Here is a 19,143-nt window from a genome sequence, read left to right as displayed (position 1 = left end):
CTCGACCAGGGGCCTGATCACTGGGGTCGAGCCGCCCACGGGAGTGTGGGCACGGGTGACAGGCGTGAACCTCATACCTGGGGAAGAGAGGGGGTGTGAGCGGCCTCGGCGGAGAAAGGCACCCTGGGCAGCTCTGACAAAGGCCACTTACAGGTCTCGTCTTAAGGGCTGCCCTCGGGCCTCACAGGGGCGCTCCTCCTGGGCGGCCTGTCCCCTGCCAACCTGAAGAAGGAAGTGAGGGGGCTCCTCGGGGTGCAGCCAGCACGGCCCCAGGTTCTGGGGCTGACAGGGCGGTGGGGTGACTTGGGTGTTGTGGGGTCCCCTCTGTTCTGGGAGGGGGAGCCCCTGGGTACACACTCAGGGCACGCACCTCCCCTTGGCTCCTGGCGCTGCCTGGGCCTCCTCTGCTCTGTGCCCTGAGGACACGGTCCTCAGACCTGGGCCTTCGCCTCCCGGTTCCTGGAGCCCCTGTAAGAGGAATGGAGGGCGCACCTCTTGTGTACACTGTGGCACAGCTCTGGGCCTCGGTGCTGGTAGGAGGATTGGGCCGGACTCTGTGAGGTCCCCCCAGTGCTGAGTTCTGGGGTGGGTGGTCCCCTCGGGGTCGCTCGTCGTGCTCACTGTTCCCCTTAAGGGCCTGGACCCTCCCCTTTGCAGGCCGGAGGGGAAACTCAGAACAGGACCCCGAATCTGAACAGAAAGCAGTGAGGGGGCCCCACAGGTGGCCGCACCTGCCCAGGGCCTCCCGAGGGTCCTAGGAAGGGGAGATGCTGGGTCCTCACCTCCTCCTCACATCCTGCCTGGCCTCCCAGCGCTGACCACAGGGGCAGGTTTCTGTCGAGGCCCCTGTTCCAGGGCTGGGGGTCTGCTCAGTCCTCCCTCGGGGTCCTGGGAGTCCACCCTCTGCGGACCTGAAGGCTCACCCCTCACACCAAACACCTGACCTCCTGAGGACCCCGACCCAGAGGTCAGGAAACATCTCATCTGCTGACCGCGCTCTGGCGCCTCCAAGGCCCCCGCGGAAGGGCAAAGGATCCCTCCCTGTGTCGGGGTCTAACGTCCTCAGTCCTTCCTTCCTCGCGTGCAGGCTGGACTCTGGGCAGGACCTGGGATTGTCCCGTCTGCCAGTGTGAGTCCCTGCTCCTTATACCAGGTCTCCAGTCTCTCCGAGACCCTGACGTCAGGACGTCAGGACAGGCCTACCGTGCTCATCCCGCCCCGGGGCCTCCCACGGCCACCTGCAAGGGCGGTGATCTGGTGGGTCCCTTTTGTCCTCCCTCAGGGTCCCCTCAGTCCTGCCTAAGGGCCCTAACCTTAGTCCACCAGGGACCTGACATTTTACTCTCTGCTCTCATGAGACCCCGTCCCTTATCCCAGGTCCCCAGCTTCTCTGAGACCCGGAAGTCAGGAAGTGCTGCACGTGGCGGCCTCCCAGGGCCAACTCAGTTCTGGGTTGCAGGCTGCCCTCAGTGCTCCCTCAGGGCCCTCACCTTGACTCCACACAGAACCTGGGATTCTCCGCAGTGCCCACCAGACACCCCGCCCCTTATACCCCCTCTGCAGCCTCTCTGAGACCCCGCCCCGTGCTCCCCCTCTCCAGGGTGTCTGAGACCCGGATGTTAGGAAGTGCTGCACCTGTTCATCCCGCCCTATGGCTCTAAGGGCCGACTCGGTCCTGGGATCCAGGTTCCCCTCAGTCCACACTCAGGGCTCTCACCCTGACTCTACATAAGACCTGGGATTCTCTCCTGTGCCCGCCTAGGATCCCGCCCCTTATACCCCCTCCCTAGCCTCTCTGAGACCCCGCCCCGTGCTCCCCCTCTCCAGGGTGTCTGAGACCCAGATGTCAGGAAGTGCTGCACGTGCTCGTTCTGCCCTATGGCCTCCCAGGGCCAACTCGGTTCTGGGGTCCAGGCTCCCCTCAGTCCTCCCTCAGGGCCCTCACCTTGACTCCACGGAGGACCTGGGATTCTCTCCCGTGCCCACCAGACACCCCGACCCTTATACCCCCTCCCTAGCCTCTCTGAGACCCCGCCCCGTACTCCCCTCCCCTGCGTCTCTGAGACCCGGATGTCAGGAAGTGCACGTGCTCATTCCGTCCTATGGCCTCCCAGGACCAACTCTGTTCTGGGGTCCAGGCTCCCCTCAGTCCTCCCTCAGGGCACTCACCTTGACTCAGCGAAGGACCTGGGATTCTCTCCCGTGCCCAGGAGACACCCCGACCCTTATACTGCCTCCCCAGCCTCTCTGAGACCCCGCCCCGTACTCCCCCTCCTCAGCGTCTCTGAGACCCGGATGTCAGGAAGTGCTGTACGTGCTCATTATGCCCTATGGCCTCCCAGGGCCAACTCGGTTCTGGGGTCCAGGCTCCCCTCAGTCCTCCCTCAGGGCCCTCACCTTGACTCCACGGAGGACCTGGGATTCTCTCCCGTGCCCACCAGACACCCCGACCCTTATACCCCCTCCCTAGCCTCTCTGAGACCCCGCCCCGTACTCCCCCCCCAGCGTCTCTGAGACCCGGATGTCAGGAAGTGCTGCACGTGCTCATTCTGCCCTATGGCCTCCCAGGGCCAACTCTGTTCTGGGGTCCAGGCTCCCCTCAGTCCTCCCTCAGGGCCCTCACCTTGACTCCACGGAGGACCTGGGATTCTCTCCCGTGCCCACCAGACACCCCGACCCTTATACCCCCTCCCTAGCCTCTCTGAGACCCCGCCCCATACTCCCCTCCCCTGCGTCTCTGAGACCCTGATGTCAGGAAGTGCACGTGCTCATTCCGCCCTATGGCCTCCCAGGACCAACTCTGTTCTGGGGTCCAGGCTCCCTGAGTCCTCCCTCAGTGCACTCACCTTGACTCAGCGAAGGACCTGGGATTCTCTCCCGTGCCCACGAGACACCCCGACCCTTATACTGCCTCCCCAGCCTCTCTGAGACCCCGCCCCGTACTCCCCCTCCTCAGCGTCTCTGAGACCCGGATGTCAGGAAGTGCTGTACGTGCTCATTATGCCCTATGGCCTCCCAGGGCCAACTCTGTTCTGGGGTCCAAGCTCCCCTCAGTCCTCCCTCAGGGCGCTCACCTTGACTCAACGCAAGACGTGGGATTCTCTTCCGTGCCCACCAGACACCCCGACCCTTATACGCCCTCCCCAGCGTCTCTAAAACCCGGATGTCTGGAAGTGCCACACTTGTTCATCCCGCCCTATGGCCTCCCAGGGCCAACACTGTTCTGGGGTTCAGGCTCCCCTTAGTCCTCCCTTAGGGCTCTCACCTTGGCTCCACGCAGGACCTGGATTCTCTCCTGTGCCCGCCTGAGACCCCCGAGGAGTGTGGGGTCCCCGGGCCTACGCGGAGGCCAGCAAGTGGCAGGTCCTGCAGCATCTGCTCAGGAGCAATAGCATGGCTCCCAGGTTCTTCCCATCCGTGTCTGCAGGGAGTGTGAGCGATGAGGAAGAGGGAGCCTGAGCCAGAGCAGCAGCCAGTCCCACGTCCAGCAGCTTCTCCCGTGGGGCAGGAAGGGGGGCTGCTCCTTCACTCTGAGTTTGAAGAGGGAGCGGTCAGCCTTCTAAGCAGTGAGAGCCGGGCGAGTTGGGGGAAGCCGGTGTGCAGCATTTTGGGTTCCTGTTGTGTATGTTGACGTGGACTTCCATGTCGTTTTCGTTAGGAATTTTTCAAATGTTGGTTCTTTGAATAGAAGACTAAACAAGCTTCAGTGTCTAACTTTGTGTATGACGTTAATCCCACAGGTATTTGCACTAATTCAGTTCAAGAACAAGAGTTTTGCTGTTTTGTAAGAGAGGTTGGGAAATCTCCCAGTTCGTTTTGTGACCGTGTACAAGATAACAGGGAATTGGAATCAGAACTGCTCTGGAAATGTGGAAGTACTTAGCAGTGATATAGATGGGGGAAGAAATAGAAAAATAAAAGCCATTGTTGTTCCAATTCTTGCTTCCCTGTCTTGTCTGTCATTCTGTAAATAAAACGAACTATCTCTGTTGAGTTGGATTTGCACGGGTATTTTAAGAAAGTAGGAGAAGGTTCATCTGCGTCAATAAGCCCCCTGCCCACCGGCTTGTTTATTCCGCAGACCTCCACGGAGCCTCTGCTCTCCGGAAGGGCCTGTGTTAGTAGCGGGAACGCTAGGAAAAGCAGGACACACTCACACCTAGAGTGATGGTCTAGGAGCCACTGTCACATGAGGAAGGTGGTGAGACGTCCCCTAAGTCCCACAGAATAAGACAACATGGGACGAGGCGGTGGGGCTCCAGGAGCGAGCCCTGGAGTGTTAAGTGCCCCGAGCCAGGGCACTTCGGGCCTTTGGGAAGTGGGGGTTCCTTCTGTGGGAGGTGATGGTGATGAAGCTGGGTGGTGGCAGCAGCCAGACATGCAGAGGGTGTGTCTTGGGTTGCAGGGGAAAGTCTGAAATGGGACATTGCTGTGAGATGTCCTTCTGGGTCGTGGATAAAGCCGAGAGAAATCTCGCCCTGGGGCAGGAAGGAAGGGGTGCTGGCTCTTGTTGCAGTGCAGTGGGCCACAGTGAAGAGGTAGGTGTTTCATAGCCGCCATCTGCAAGGATTTCCAGAGAAATGAGGGTCTTGCTCTTTGAAGCCCTGCTCGGTATTCCCGGGCCTGGCCCTCCTCTCCCTGCCCTGGGAGAGCCAATTACCAACTGTATGGAAACGACCATTTTAGTCACCTGGAGTTTACTTTGGCCACTTGTGAGCAAGGTCTAGATTTCAGTGGGATGAAATGAATGAAAATAGGGGGTTTGAAAGAAGAGAGGCTGCCGAAGTGGAAAGGAGTCGCCGTGTGACTGGAATCCTGGGAGCTTTGCGTGAGCTGCACCCAGCTGGGGAAATCACCACCCTTCCCTCCATGCCGACAGACACACACACACACATCCAAATTGAATAATATATCCTCCAGGAGTAAAACACACAGAACAGCAATTTTGACTGGTTTTCTATTCCGTTTCCTATGGAGCTGCAAATTCTCTGAGATGTCATGAAAAGAAAGCAATTTCCAGAGGGGAGAAGGACAGAGTCTGGGATCAGAATAATACTAGAAATAAGTCCTAGCCACTAAGAAGCAACGTCCGCCAGTGTCCCCGCGTTCAGGCAGGTGCAGAAATATGGTGGCATCAGAGACCCACAGGTTTGGGCTGTGACCTGGCATCGAAAGGAAGAGGCAACTCCTGGGCCTAATGGGATTGGGAGGTCACTGCAGTGGGAGGTGCAGACGGCGCCGGGGGCTAAAGAGGCAGCCCTCCCTGCTGAGCGCCGTACGACAACGTGAACATTACGTGGGATCCTGGATTTGAAGCACCTGCCATATAGCAGGTGGGCACTTGGAAAAGGTGGAGAATTTCAGGGCCAATGGAACCTGCTCAGACACTCCTGCCGGAAAAGAAGGGGATTTTGTCATCACAAATGGTAAGCGCTGCTTTTGTTGAGCCTCTACTAGGCAGTGTGGCATTGGAGAGCCGTCAGGTGCTCGTCCCCATCTTGTCTTCCTCTCCTCCCCGCACAAGAGGGGACACAGCACTGCCAGAGTCCTCTTCACTTAGGAGGGGTCATGTGATGACCCTTTGCCACTGAATCCTGAGCAGAAGCATTTTTGTCACGGCCATCTGTATCGAAGGCACACCGGGGTCGGGGGTTAGTCCTCAAGCCATGACAACTCAGACACAGACCACTGTGTTTCCTCCCCCAGGGTCTTAAGTCCTGCACCTTTGACCCTTAGATGTGAGATGCCAGACTCTGTGCCTTTAAGGCCCTGGGCAGGGTTGGAGGTGTTCCAGAGAGAGGCTGCCCCACAGGGAGCTGGCGGAGGGCATTTCCCTCAAGCAACCCGCGCCCTTAGGTCCCTGAGCTGCACCCATCCGTCCCCGCGGGGCTGTGCTGAGTCTCTGTCAGGAGGGCAGCCGCCAGCTGCCGAACGGCCCCGTTGGGGTCGGGGGCGTCCCCGTGGGGCCCAGCCCCGAGTCCCCCTCAGGGGTGACCCTGCTGCCCACAGCGCCCACTCTCTCCAGAACCTGGCCTCGGTCTGCACAGCCTGGCTTTTGCCCTGACTGTCCCCCGACTAGGAGCCGCTTAGGCCCCGGTCCTGATGACCTCGTGCATGTATGTTTACCTGAAAGTCCCAGAGAAGCATCCCCCCCCGACCAATATCATGGTTCGGGTGGAGCTGGCAGGACGTGATGTAGCCACTCGGCGAGTCTCCTCGTGGTTGGTAAGTGATAATCATTGCCGCGTGGATGTGGGGCGAATCTCTGTGCTTCCGACTTATTTTGAAATCATTCCCTACGTAATGCCCAAATGTTTGAGTACACTGATGGCCTTCTGAATGTGACTGTGAGGTTTTGGTTTTTGAGCCTGAGTGCGAGAGGCACAGGCGTGTCCTGTCAGCCACCCGCAGAGCCGGCTAGGACTCTGGTGTCCCCGATCAGGGTGTTTGAGCAGAGGGACAGGCTGTAGCAGATGGCAGGGGTGGTCCCCAGGACGCTCCCCGAGGCCCCAGCCACCTGCAGACCCGCATGAGGGTTTGGAAAGGAGCCAGGCAGGAGAGGGCTTTGGGGTCCCGGTGATGCAGGCTGTGAAGAGGGTCAGCCGCCCCAGAGAGGTGGAAGGAACAGCACCCACCAGATCCCATCTGACCTGCCCTGGGCTGGCCGGGGGAGGCAGGTGGGAGCAGATGCCGCTGCCGGTGAGCTGCAGCCCTGGACCCCAGCAGGAAATGGGTGCTCTTGGGACAACGGGTGCTCCAGGAGCAGAACCTCGTGGGGCACTCCCGGGGGAAAGCAGGGATTCCTAGTGCCCGTTCGTGCAGTGAACTGACTGATGGGGGGCAGTGCTAGCCCAGGGACGGCCGTGGCAGGCAGCGCAGCAGCGGCCGGGACACGCCAAGAGCGCCCCAGGGACATTCAGGGAGACACTTTTCAGGGGGGCAGCAGCGCCCTCCCCAGTAGACTCTGGACGAGCACACACCACCCCGGCACACAGCCAGTCCTGACCAGGGCGGCGCAGGGCACACGGGAGCTGCCGCCCATCAGCGGGAAGCTCTGACGTTCTCTACGTGCGCTGAGCCTGCCCCCTGAGGGGCTGGTGTGAGTTGTCTCAGCCGTGGCCCTGTTTCCCGAGAAGCCCCCATTCCCCAGCCCCAGCTAAAGTCTGCTCTGAGCTCCAGCCTCCTTGGCAAAGGGCTGACCTCCCGCCTGGCTCTCGCCTACCCTCCTCTGTGGCAAATATCGCCGGCTGCTGCTTTAGGGGCCTTTGTGAGCAAGTGCGGGGCCCGGGCCTGTGCCTGTCCGTGGTCCCTGAGCTGGGGCTGGGCACAGGGATAGGGCTGGGTTTTTGGCGGGATGCAGGGTGTGAAGCCAAGTGACATTCACAAGACAGCAGCAGGGTGTAAAGCCACGTGTGAGCAAGCATCCAGGAGGAGGGGCATCCGCAGGGCCCTGAAGGGCACAGACACTCACGCCCCGTGGGGATGCGGAGAGTCCTCCAGCCCGGCGGTCCCCGTGCTTTGAATGCAGGCTTGCCGCCTGCCTGACAGCCAGTGTGCCCGGGGAAGTGAGCCTGCAGGAGAACGTGGGGCCACCACGCCACTGGGACAGAAGGGAGCAGAGTGGGCAGTGGAAGGAGAGAGCAGGGCCCAAGCCTGAGCATAGGAGCCGCCTTCAGAGGGCCGTGCCTCGGACCCCCACGTCCGGGACCCTTCTCCATCCTCACGCCCTCTGTGCTAGACCCCACCTCTCCTCCAGGGTCTCCTCTTCATTTCAGGGGAGGTGGGGTCTTGACAGGGTTTAGGAGAGTCCCCTTGGGCAGGGTCCGGCGTCAGGCTCTCGGTGTCCTCATCTGTAGGATGGAGAGTGTAACAGTACAACTTCTGAGCCTTGATATGAGATTGTGTTCGGTTCCTGGGGCCGCCCAACAAGGTACCACAAATTGAAGTCACCAGTGGGGTTGCAACTTCTCTCCCTTTTCTGAAGGCTCAAGTGAAAAACATCACGGTGCTGGCAGGGCCATGCTTCCTCTGATGTCTCTGGAGGAGGGTTTTTCTTCTTTCTTCCATCTTGTGATGTTCCCAAGTGTTCCGTGGTTTATGGCTGGATTACTCCAGTCTCTGTCTTCATTTTCACATGGCTGTCTCCCCTCTGGTCATGCCTACAGCCAATTTGCCCTCTTCTTTTAAGGATACCTGTCATATGGGATTAGGCCCAGTCTAATGACCTCATTTTTTGTTTTGTTTTGTTTTTAACATCTTTATTGGAGTATAATTGCTTTACAGTGGTGTGTTAGTTTCTGCTGTATGACAAAGTGAATCAGCTATACGTATACATATATCCCCATATCCCCGCCCTCTTGCTTCTCCCTCCCACCCTCCCGAGCCACCCCTCTAGGTTCTCACAAAGCACCGAGCTGATCTCCCTGTGCTATGCAGCTGCTTCCCACTAGCCATCTGTTTTACATTTGGTAGTGTATATATGTCCATGCCACTCTCTCACTTCATTCCAGCTTATGCTTCCCTCTCCCTGTGTCCTTACGTCCATTCTCTACGTCTGCATCTTTATTCCTGTCCTGCCCTCTAGGTTCTTCAGAACCATTTTTTTTTTATTCTATATATATGTGTTAGCGTACGGTATTTGTTTTTCTCTTTCTGACTTACTTCACTCTGTTTGACAGTCTCTAGATCCATCCACGCCTCAACAAATGACACAGTTTCGTTTCCTTTTATGGCTGAGTAATATTCCATTGTATATATGTGCCACATCTTCTTTATCCATTCATCTGTTGATGGACACTTAGGTTGCTTCCATGTCCTGGCTATTGTAAATAGAGCTGCAATGAACATTGCGGTACATGACTCTTTCTGAATTATGGTTTTCTCAGGGTATATGCCCAGTAGTGGGATTGTTGTAATGACCTCATCTTAACTCGACTACATCTGCAAAGGCCCTATTTCCCAATAAGTTCCCCTCGCAGGTACTGGGGATGAGGGTTTCAGCATATCTTTTGGGGGGCATAATTTAGCCCCTAGGAAATATGACACGAGGTGTCACCTGCATATGAAATGCCTGAACTAGTGTAGGTGCTCAATGCCAAGGGGTTATTATTACTGTGTATCCAAGATCTACCTTCCCCCACATTTTAATATTCCGGAATCTGTGTATGTCTTATTATCTACTTGTACATTGCTTGACGGATTTTTTCTTTTTCCGTTTAAAATATGTTATGAAATGTATGATCTATCTCACATCTGTGCAAACATGGTATAACTTGTTCAAGAAACCTCAGCGTGTCCATGCCCTGCGAGAATATGGTGCGGCTGCCCACAGATCTTGCCTGCAGCTTCTGGAATCTTAGGAAGCGGAGATCATGATTCCGGCAGAGGTGGTGGACCCAGAGTGAGGCCTGGGAGGAGGGGCAACTGCTTGGTAGCGGGGCTCTTGGGTGTGTCAGGCTCCCGAATTCATTTCCTGGACACTTGCTGAGCACCTATGGCATACCGCGCTGCAGGGGTGCAGGCAGTAGCAGGAAGCCCAAGGGCCTCCTGAGCTGAGCCCGCAGGACACAGAGGCCCGGGAAAGCCCCCTCCTGCTGACTGCAGGGAGGCCGGGGCAGGATGGGGTGCAGTCCATGGGGCTGGAGCAAACATTTTAGGAGGTGGCAGGATCCCAGTGTAGACCGGAGACTGTGACAAAGCAATGTAGCTGTCTCACTGAGATGTCGCTTCGCAGAGGCCCAGAGCCTCCCTCTCCACCTGGGAAGCCTTCCTGGAGCCCATGGCGGCAAGAGAGGTCCAGGGTGGAAGCACAGGGACATCCTGGTGGCTCTAGACTCCCAGACAGACACCGCCTGCCCATCGGCCTGCCAACAGGAAGTGGCCCGTGTTCCCTTCCTCCTGGGAAGCTTGCTCCAGGAGAGGCGCTCATCCACCCGCTCCCAGGCCCCAGTGACAAGACGGCCAGTGGGGCCTTGAGACGCCCCTGTCTCCCTCTTGTCTCGGCAGCTGCAGTTTGCAAGTCCCGAGGGAAGCCTCCCCAGTGAGGGGTGGCCCCTTCTGGGCTCTGGAGGAAGATGGGGGCAGCTGCAATCCAAGCAGAACCAAAGATCCTACTGCCTCAGTCCCTTCCACTGCACCCCAGCCCCTCCCCCAGCTCCTCGGGCCCCCAGACACAGCCCCTGTGTTCTGCCACACCCCCTGCCAGGCTCCAACCACCTGCCAGGGAGCTTTCAGTACCAGAAAGACGGCACACTTAGCAAGTGAAGCTAAAGTAGCCAGAAACAAGGGCCCTCTACGGAAGCTCTGGGGGGAGGCACCTTGTAAGTGGAGTCTTGGGAACTCCAGGGACTCCAGGGATTTTCTCATTGGTGGCATTAAGGGTGTAGCCTTTCAGGAGCTCAGAGTGGAGACTTTCAGGTCCAGAGAGGGTCAGCCTGTAGCCACAGGCTCCCGGCTGAAGAAGCTGTCAAGCTGGTCCCCCAGGAACCCTGGGGTAGGCCCCCCGGCATGGCCAGGGATTGGCTCCCAGCTGTCCCTCCCTCCAGTGGAGCGGCGGTGAAGCTGGTCTAAGTCCTCTAATTCCATGCCCCCTCCACTCTGCTGCTGCAGTGGCCTGGGGGCGGAGCCCTGGCAGCGCGGAGCCCTGGGCCCCAGCCACTTCCTCCCCTGACCCAGTTCCTCCATGACCAGACTGTCTGAAGGCAGCAGAATTCTCTCCTTTCAGGGCCCTGCTCTTCAGAAGCCCACCCTCCACCCCATCACATTGGAGTCAATATGAATGTTGAATTGGACGAGCCACCAACTGCTTTCTGGCTTATCTGGGGCTCATGCCTTTTCAATCCAGAGCCATTTCATGCCTTTGTATGAAGATTGTTGGGAATCTCTAAGTAAGGTGGCCCTGAAATTTGGTGGCCAGTCCGGGTTAGCTAGAGATGATGAGGGTGTCATCCTATGCATGGCTCAGGGTCTTTCCTCAATGTTCAGGTCCCTCATGGGTCTGTCCACACAGGCCAGGGAAGCTTTGGGCCACTGCCCAGGGTGGTACATTGAGCAAGTGGTCTGAGGTGGGCAGCAGATGGGCAGCGGGGTCTTTTGTACTTGTTGGAGAGAGGACAAGAGGGAAGCCTGGATGTTCTGATTCTTATTTCCATGGGAGCACCAGGAGAGGACATGGCTGGGCCGCCAGTAAAGCTGAGGCAGTCTAGGTTCATCCACTTCTCGAAGGTTGAGGATGGGAAGCCTTGGGTAGTCCAATTCTTCCCATATGTCCTCGTGGACGGGCCTCTATGCTCCCTTGGCAATTTGGCTTGTCAGAGCAAAACAATACATTGACAGTTGGCCTGGTCATCTCAGGTTGAGGGGGTACTGCGGGCTTGCAGAGCAGTGGGTCAGCTCTGGGACCCCCTGGGACCTCACCAAAGTAGTGCCTGCCCTTGAGGCTCCGGACCCTGAGCAGCCCGCCTGGTCTCTGTCTGTGAAGCTCTTGAAAGGGCAACAGTGTCTGTTATTCAAGTGTCTGAACTGACAAACAATCTCACTCTTAATGCCTATTTGGGGTGAGGCCACCAGTAATTAAGGTGGTGCTGGCCAATCTGGTCACTGGCAAGTACCTCTTTTTTGCAGAGTATGGGCTGCAGGTTCGGCAGGACGCCAAGTCCTACATCCTTAGTAGCTGGGCAGCTCAGGGCACATTATACAAGCTTCTCTATGCCTCAGCTTTCTCTTCTGTATTTGTATGTTCATTGGGAACCTCCTCAGGGGTACACACCAGACTCCACTTGGAGGATGGGCAGGGGAGCTAGACCAAAACTCTGGGACAGGGTTCTGGTGCTTCAGCAGCTAACAAACTTGATTCAGGTTATTCATCCTTAGAAACAGCTCATATAATAATACCCACTCCCCGGTGGGTTTGGGAAACCTAATTACTACTTGTGAAATGTTTGCAGGTTCACAGAAGAAAGGTGATACCATCATGGCAAAGTATGACTACCATAATCGTGATCTTCTCAAGCTGCCCCCAGGGCTAAGTCCTATAAAATTGCCGTTTGTGAAATTCTGCTATTGTTACAAAGTGCAGCTATTATCCATAATGATACAGAGTAATGTCTAAGGGATTGCTGTGCTCATGGAAAACTCTTAAATCAGGCGAAGTGAAGAAGGTAGACCAGGCCACCTGCCGTGAGCTTGTCCTGCTCTCTAATTCCAAAAGTAAACAGAATCCTTGAGGAGGTAGGCCCCTGAAGGAGCACCAGATAGCAACAGCATTCTCTGAGCACCTAGCGTGCACCAGGCAGTGTGTTATGCACGCTAGCTCATTGAATCTTCCCAACAAGTTTAGGAAGTAGACTTTATCATCTCCATTTTGCAGAGGAGAAAAAATGAGGCTCAAAGATGTTGACTTGCCCACAGAAAACGAACCTGGCAGTTATAAATAGCATGGCTTAGAGTGGAGAAAGAGCTGGGCCGGGTGGGAGGTGACCAGAGAGTCTGGGCAGGAGGCAAAGAGTCTCTGAACTAGGTTAGCAAAGCGAGGATGGCTTCCACATTTCCAGTTTGGGCACCCCTACCCTCACCCCCGCCAACCCAGTGAACAGGTCCGCTGCCAACGGAGAGAGGCAACCGAGGAGGGGAAGGCGGTAGGGAGGGCAGATGACTGGTGCAGGGTAGCCTGAGCTTGGGACTGCCAGCATATCTCCACGCGCTGGCCTGGGCCTTGGGAGGGAAGTTGGGACGCAGTCACTGACAGATTTGACAGGTGAAGGCCTGGGAGGAGATGGCCAAAATGCAACGTGTCACCCGGGGCCACTAGCCCCAAGGCTCAGTTCTCGCTGGAGAACCTCCAGAAGGCAGCGCGGGCCAAGGTGACAGGTGTCCGTGAAGACCTCCTCGCGGGACTCGCCGGCGACGCGCTCGCTCCCCGCAGGCCTGCGCCGAGTCAGCGATCCCGCTCGGCTCTCCGCGCCCTACCCCGGGTTCCCGGTCCCTCCAGCCTCCGTCGCCCCCGCCGTCTCCTCCTCCGGGCGCGGAGCCGAGGGCCGGGGCCTCCGCGCACTGTGAGCCGGGAAAGCGCCATCGCGCGCCGCTCGCGGCACTGCTCGGGCCTGCCGGGCGGGGCTCGGGGCGCATGCGCGGCGGCCTACGGAAGCCCGGAAGGAGGGGTGGGAGGTGCGGCTCAGGTTTCTCAGGGCGGCGGCGGCGGCGGCGGCGGCGGCGGCGGCGGCGGCGGCGGCGGCGGCGGCGGCGGCGGCGGCGGCGGCGGCGGCGGCGGCGGCGGCGGCGGCGGCGGCGGCAACTGGGACGCGGCTCGCGCTGGCACCATGAACCCGCTGTAACGTGCAGGCTGCGCGGCGCGGGGGGCGGGGGGAGGAGGAGGAGGACGGCGCGGTGAAGTTCTCCGCCATGAACCTGAGGGGCCTCTTCCAGGACTTCAACCCGAGGTGAGGCGTCGCCCGCACGGCTCGGGGAGGCACGGCGTCCGGGATGCTGTGGCGGGCGGCGGGGCCTGCCCGAGCCTCCCCGGAGAACCGATCGGCCTCGGCGCCGGCCCGCTGCCTCCTCCCGCGCCCGCTGCCTTCAGCCCCCGGCCCGCCGCCCCATCTAGAACCTCCCGGCCGCGGTCCCCGCCCCGCGGGAACCCCGCGCCTCTCCGCTTGCCCTCCCTCCCTCGTCGCTGTCCCAACTTCCCTCTCTCGGCTCCATCTTCTGGCACCCGCTGCCTGCCATGCGTTCCCCGCGCCAGGGCCGGTTCACTTGACTCGACACCCCTACCCACCACCCCAGCTGTTTCCTACAGTTCCTCCAAGCCCTTGAGGTTTCCCTTGGGCGTATGCCCATCCCTCGCTTGTTTGCTTCTTTGTGGAACTGATGTCCGAAACACTGTTGAATCCTTGGAGTCCGTGTCAGGGTATGGCAGGACCTTACATAACGCTTTTGGGGGGTAAACCTGACAATTTTCCGTACACGTTTTCTCATCAGTCTTGACTGTAAGTTTATTTGCAGGAAGCAGATATTGCTGTCCTGTTTCCCAGATGGGGACTAGCCAGTGGACTGGAGGGAAGGAACACTGGCTAAGGAATCGAGCGTCTGTCCTTGGACTTGACCAAGTGTTCTGTAACTCTCTTACCTCCCCAGGCTGTGAACTCCCTAAAGCAGAGACCGTCTCCTGCTCAAATCTCTATTCCCCGCAGCTCCCACTGTGTCTGACACATAGTAGGCACTTATCAAATGTTTGTGGAACAAAACTGAACCTAAAGACCTGGATTGGAGAGCAGGCCGTATGTAACTGGGGGATCCTCTGCTCATCTGAAAAATAAGGAGTTGGCCTAGCTGATCTCCGAAGTCCACTGCTCTGTGAAGGGAGTGCCTAGCTCCCTTATTTGGTGGTGGAAGGCACGCACTCAATAAACCTTTCCTATGCCGGGTCCCATGCCGTCTGCTTCAGCTGCTGAGAGGGCCCAGCGTGAGGGTGGAGAAGGGCAGGCCAATAGATGATTGACAGCACAGTGCAGTGTTGTGCTGTGGGAGCCCAGTGGAGACCACCTTCCAGGCTGCTTGTGGGGCGTGTCTTGGGAGAGAGAGAGGATGAGTGTGTGTGTGTGTGTGTGTGTGTGTGTGTGTGTGTGTGTGTGTGTGTTGGGAGTGCAGCCTCCTTAGGGACGCTGACATTTTAAGGTTCGAGCCATTGTGACTTACTGGGTGCTCTTATTGCTCTTTGAGCACTACCGAGTTCATGTTCTGTTTAGTCTGGAGGGCCAGTGTCCCCATCACAGTGCAGTCATTATCACTGTTGGCCTTGAAGGCGCTCTGCATAGAGGAGCTTGTTGAGAGCAGGTAACTGAGAACTGACTGCAGCGCCTTCCTCTGCTGTTCCTAGGGGTTAGGATTGGTCTCCAGGGTAGCAGGGCTGGTGCCGGAGTTGGATAGGCCTTGTGTATCTACATTGTTTGACGATGGTGATAAGAAAGATAAGTAAAAGCTGAATTGTTTTGTGTCCTTGGGCCACTCACTTATCTGTCTGTTTTATAGGCAGAATGAGTATAATCTCTCAGCAGGATAGAGAGGCCAAATTAATGATTGATTGCAAAGCGCTTTACAAGTAGAAAGTTCCAGGACAACTTTGCAAGGTGACAGATCATTCGGAAGCCACAGAGAGCACTTGCTGAAACAAAATAGTGCTGCCCGGATAGCATCCTTAACCGTTTTTTCCTGTAGTAGCTTCTTTCTGCCCCCCCGCCGCCCCGCCCCCGGAAATTGGCACAGGAAAATGACAATTAAATACCAGGTATCTAAACAGGTTTATAGTCAACATCAACGTACTTATCAACCCTTTAATTCTATTGGGATTGAGATGCACATCTCCCTGAAAAGTTTGAAGATCTTTTATAGGATGCCATTTTCGTTTTCATTTTCCTGATGCCGTGTTGAGTCAGTGGGAGAGAGCCATGTTTCCTCACAGTGGGGACTCCTGAGGCGGTGGCCAGCTGATGTCGGCAGGTGCCGGTTCTCAGCTGGTGGTGTGTCATGTCTTGTGGGCACACCTCGTTTTCGACATTGTTCTTTAGTTTTTGCTCCATGCTGAGGAGGACCTTCCAGACAGCTCGAAGAGCAAACCGAGGGCTGGAGACAGGAGGAAACCTTGTGCCAGGGCCTCAAACCCTGATGCTGCTTCCTCGCTCCCCGCCTGGAATTCAGAGCCAGTTCAACACCTCCCTCCTAGCCCAGCACCTTAGCACATACTGTTCTATTTGCCGGGAGTGTTTCCCTCTCTCTCCTCTCCTCCTTACCTTGTTAGCTTCTGTTTCTCCTTGAGATCTCAGCTCACTTGTTGCTTGCTGAGGGCAGCTTTTCTGACTTCCCCGCCCAGCGCACTGCGCCCTGTTTGTACAGTCTGCGTAGTGTGCTGTGTTCCTCCATCTTACACTCATCTGTACCCTTGTTTGACTAATGCCTGTCTCCCCTATGAAACTCTAAGCTCCATGGGGGCAGGGCCATGACTCTGCGTGTTATGGTACCCTGCATATCTGGAGTAGTACCTGGCTCAAAAAGTATTTGTGGGATGGATGGATGAATGAATGAATGAACGAACGACTCACTCTCCAGAGTCACTGCCTTCCTCGTGGTCTGCGGCCTGGTTCTCTTTCCTCTCACCTTCTTCCCTCCTTCAGGATGCAGCCATTCCATTGGCGAGCTGGGAACACCACGACACTAAGCAGACCACGGCTGCCTTGACTCTGTGGCTTGTGTATGTCTCAGGAATAGTCACTGTCACGGTTTGGTGGGCCCCAAGGCATGGGCCATGGCTCCAGATCTCCTTTCCAACCTTTTGATCTTGGGAGTCTGAATCCGCTGCTGTATTGCCAAGGCTCTGGAAAACTACACTGACAGAGAATGATTCACAGCTGTCAACACTCACATGCCTATTTCCATCTGGCTCAGAACTGGTTGATCATGAGCTTCTTTTTAGTTACATAGGTTAAGGCTTGCTGAAACAGACACCCCGGACCCACCAAGTCCTTCCCTGAATGCCCAAGGCTTCCTAACAGCTAGGGAGCCCTACCTATTGAATAGGCAAACTCCTAGAAGTATACGGAATTGACAAACTTGGATCGTGAGGTGTTCCTGGGAGCTAGAGATCTGGGAGTAGGTGGCATTAAGCCGGCACCCTGTCCGCACCACGGAGCCTTGGGAGTCTCTGCTGCCTTGTGCAGTTGCTGGCTCAGAGAAGGCCCTTCAGCCCTGGTAGCCAGGCAGTGCTCGAAGGCTGTGAGAACTCTGCTAGAACTTCTGAGTCAGCCGCAGTGAGCTCCAGATGGAGTGTGGTGCATCCCGCAGGTGTCCTGGACGGGGACAAAGGCTGAGGAGCGCTGCTCTGAGCATTCCGTCGTGTGGGGATGGGGTCCTGAGGTCAGTAGCATTTAGAAGCTTCCATATGCTGCAACATCTAAAGCCATTCTGGAGTCTGTGTGAGTGATCTTGTCTCTTATTTGAAGTCTGGAAACATGAATGTGATTGCGGGTAATTAACAACAGGCAGCTACCTGCCCTTTAAGAGGCGTTTGTAAAGTATATGTAAAGCATTACTTCATCACACATCTCCCTGGTTCCTGCTGTGTGCCAGAGATGTGCCGGGTGCCCAATGCACAGGAGTGAATGGGACGTGGCCCCTGCCCGCTCGAGCCCGGAGGGCGAAGCAGAAATGGAAACATTAAAATTCAACACGGGACAAGGCGTTCCAGGCACAAGAACCAAAGAACCAAATGCTGCGGGGACACAAGGGGCAGAGCCACTAATTCTGTGTAGCGTGGACAGGGAAGGTTCCACAGCTCGATTCTGAAGCATATAGTTATAGGCTTTTGTCAGACAAGAGGGCAGGAAAGGCATCTTAGAAGGGACAAAGTATGCAGAGGCGCGGGGTCATGGGAGGGCCTGGTGTGTTAAGGCAGTGCTGCAAGGTCAGTGTGGTAGGGGCATTGCGGGCAACGCTTGTCACGTGACTTAAAAATACTATGCATAGTGTTAACAATTACTGTAAATGTTTTTGACACATTACTGTTTTTTTTTTAAAGCAGGCTCCAGACCCATCAATAGTGAGTGTATGTTGGTACTGTTAATGAACTCTTCACCACCCAACTGTCTGTTTATCTGTCATTCTGTCACCTCAAACTACCTATAGTAAGAAAAGCTTGTTGATTATACTGAGGTTATTAATAATAGCTGTGACTTCTGGGACACCTACCACGTGCCAGGCACAGTATCACTGCTCCGCACCCATTATCTTGAACCTTCACAACAGCCCTCTGAGTTCGATATCAGCCTTGTTTTGCAGAGTCTTAGCTTGTGAATTCCCTGAAGTCACACAGGCGGTGAGGGGCCAAGTCAGGAGTCGAACAAGTTGGTTTCCTTCTGAAACCTGTGCTCTTTCCGGTATTCATATGCCCCCCTTCTGATTTAGTAGCATCTGCCCACCCCAGCCGTGGCATAGGAGGTCCGACATACTAAGGAGCCTTCTGTTTATGAGTTGTGATTAAGCAAAGCAAACCTTGTATTCGAGCTTACGCATCTAAATGAGTATTATCTTTCAAAGAAGTTACTTAGGGAAAAGGTAAATATATACCTACTCCATTGCTCATACCCCTTGTTACTCATTTGAAATTTCCTTGGAAGCAAATCCGTCTCATTGCTTTATAATCATATATCATTTTTTAACCAAAATAGTGCTGCCTAGTTTGATCACACATCCTATCCACTAAACTTGGCTCTGACTGACTTTTGGCCGTTTCCAAAAATCCACTCTCAGTGAAGATTTGGCACCACTGGGGGTATTCAAATGAACGGACCGCAGGCTCTCAAGGCGATTCCAGGAGGAAAGCTCCAAAGATGGTTTGAGCAAGGAAGTGGAATTAGTGCATTGTCTCCCAGGGGGACTGTTTAAAGGAGACATGTCTCATTTGAATGCAGAATTTCTGGTTTCAAAACTATCATTCCCATTACTTACTTACACGTCTCATTTGAATGCAGAGTTTCTGGTTTCAAAAATGTCATTCCCATTACTGGCTAATTACACGCATGTTTTTCTTGGCTGTGAGTTCTTTGGAGGCCAGAATGGTGAGGTGTTCGAGAAATGTGCTGAGTGAGTGGATGTTGAGTACAGGTAGACGTGAGCCATGGGGGAACTCTGTTGTAGGGGAGAGACAGTGGACTGAGGGATTTTAGGTAGTTTCCTAGGACTTCGGGAGTGAAGCTTCCCAGTATTGAGCTTGGGGTTTCTAATTGCGTTGCCTGATCATAGGCCATGCCTGTACGAGGAGACTAGAATTGAAGATGAAAGCCTTCAACTCTGGAGACAGGCTCTTTATAACTGACAATTCGTAGTTTGTCACCTATGACCTAATAGTGAGAAAAATGATGGCTAAATGAGATTGTCATAACTTTTCTCTTGTAATACTAGTAGCAGCTAAAATGGGTAAAATCCATCATTTACACAGGGCTCTCATATCCCCTTATCTCCATGAGTCGATATAGGAGCAACCCGATGAGGAGAGAGTGACCCACGCACAACCACACAGCTGGGAAACAGTTCCCACAGGCCTGGGCTCTGTCTAGTCCTCCTCAAGAGTGATTTGTTTTTATTTGGCTTTTGTACTTT

The 19,143-nt window shown here is 55.7% G+C and overlaps 1 protein-coding gene across 1 annotated transcript in view; it reads left to right on the top strand.

The window, feature by feature from the left end:
- Window positions 1–13,268: 13,268 nt before the first annotated feature.
- TMEM185A (transmembrane protein 185A) overlaps window positions 13,269–19,143 on the top strand; it is a 31,200-nt gene continuing 25,325 nt past the window's right edge. Inside the window, exon 1 of the mRNA XM_060137716.1 lies at window positions 13,269–13,436. Within this exon, the coding sequence (XP_059993699.1) occupies window positions 13,399–13,436 (38 nt within the window). The 5' untranslated portion in view covers window positions 13,269–13,398. The remainder of the gene's footprint in view (window positions 13,437–19,143) is intronic.

This window comes from Lagenorhynchus albirostris, chromosome X (assembly GCF_949774975.1).
Source record: "Lagenorhynchus albirostris chromosome X, mLagAlb1.1, whole genome shotgun sequence".
Lineage (NCBI taxonomy): Eukaryota > Metazoa > Chordata > Mammalia > Artiodactyla > Delphinidae > Lagenorhynchus > Lagenorhynchus albirostris.
The sequence above is the reverse complement of the archived record's forward strand: the minus strand, read 5'-3'. Positions and strand labels throughout refer to the sequence as shown.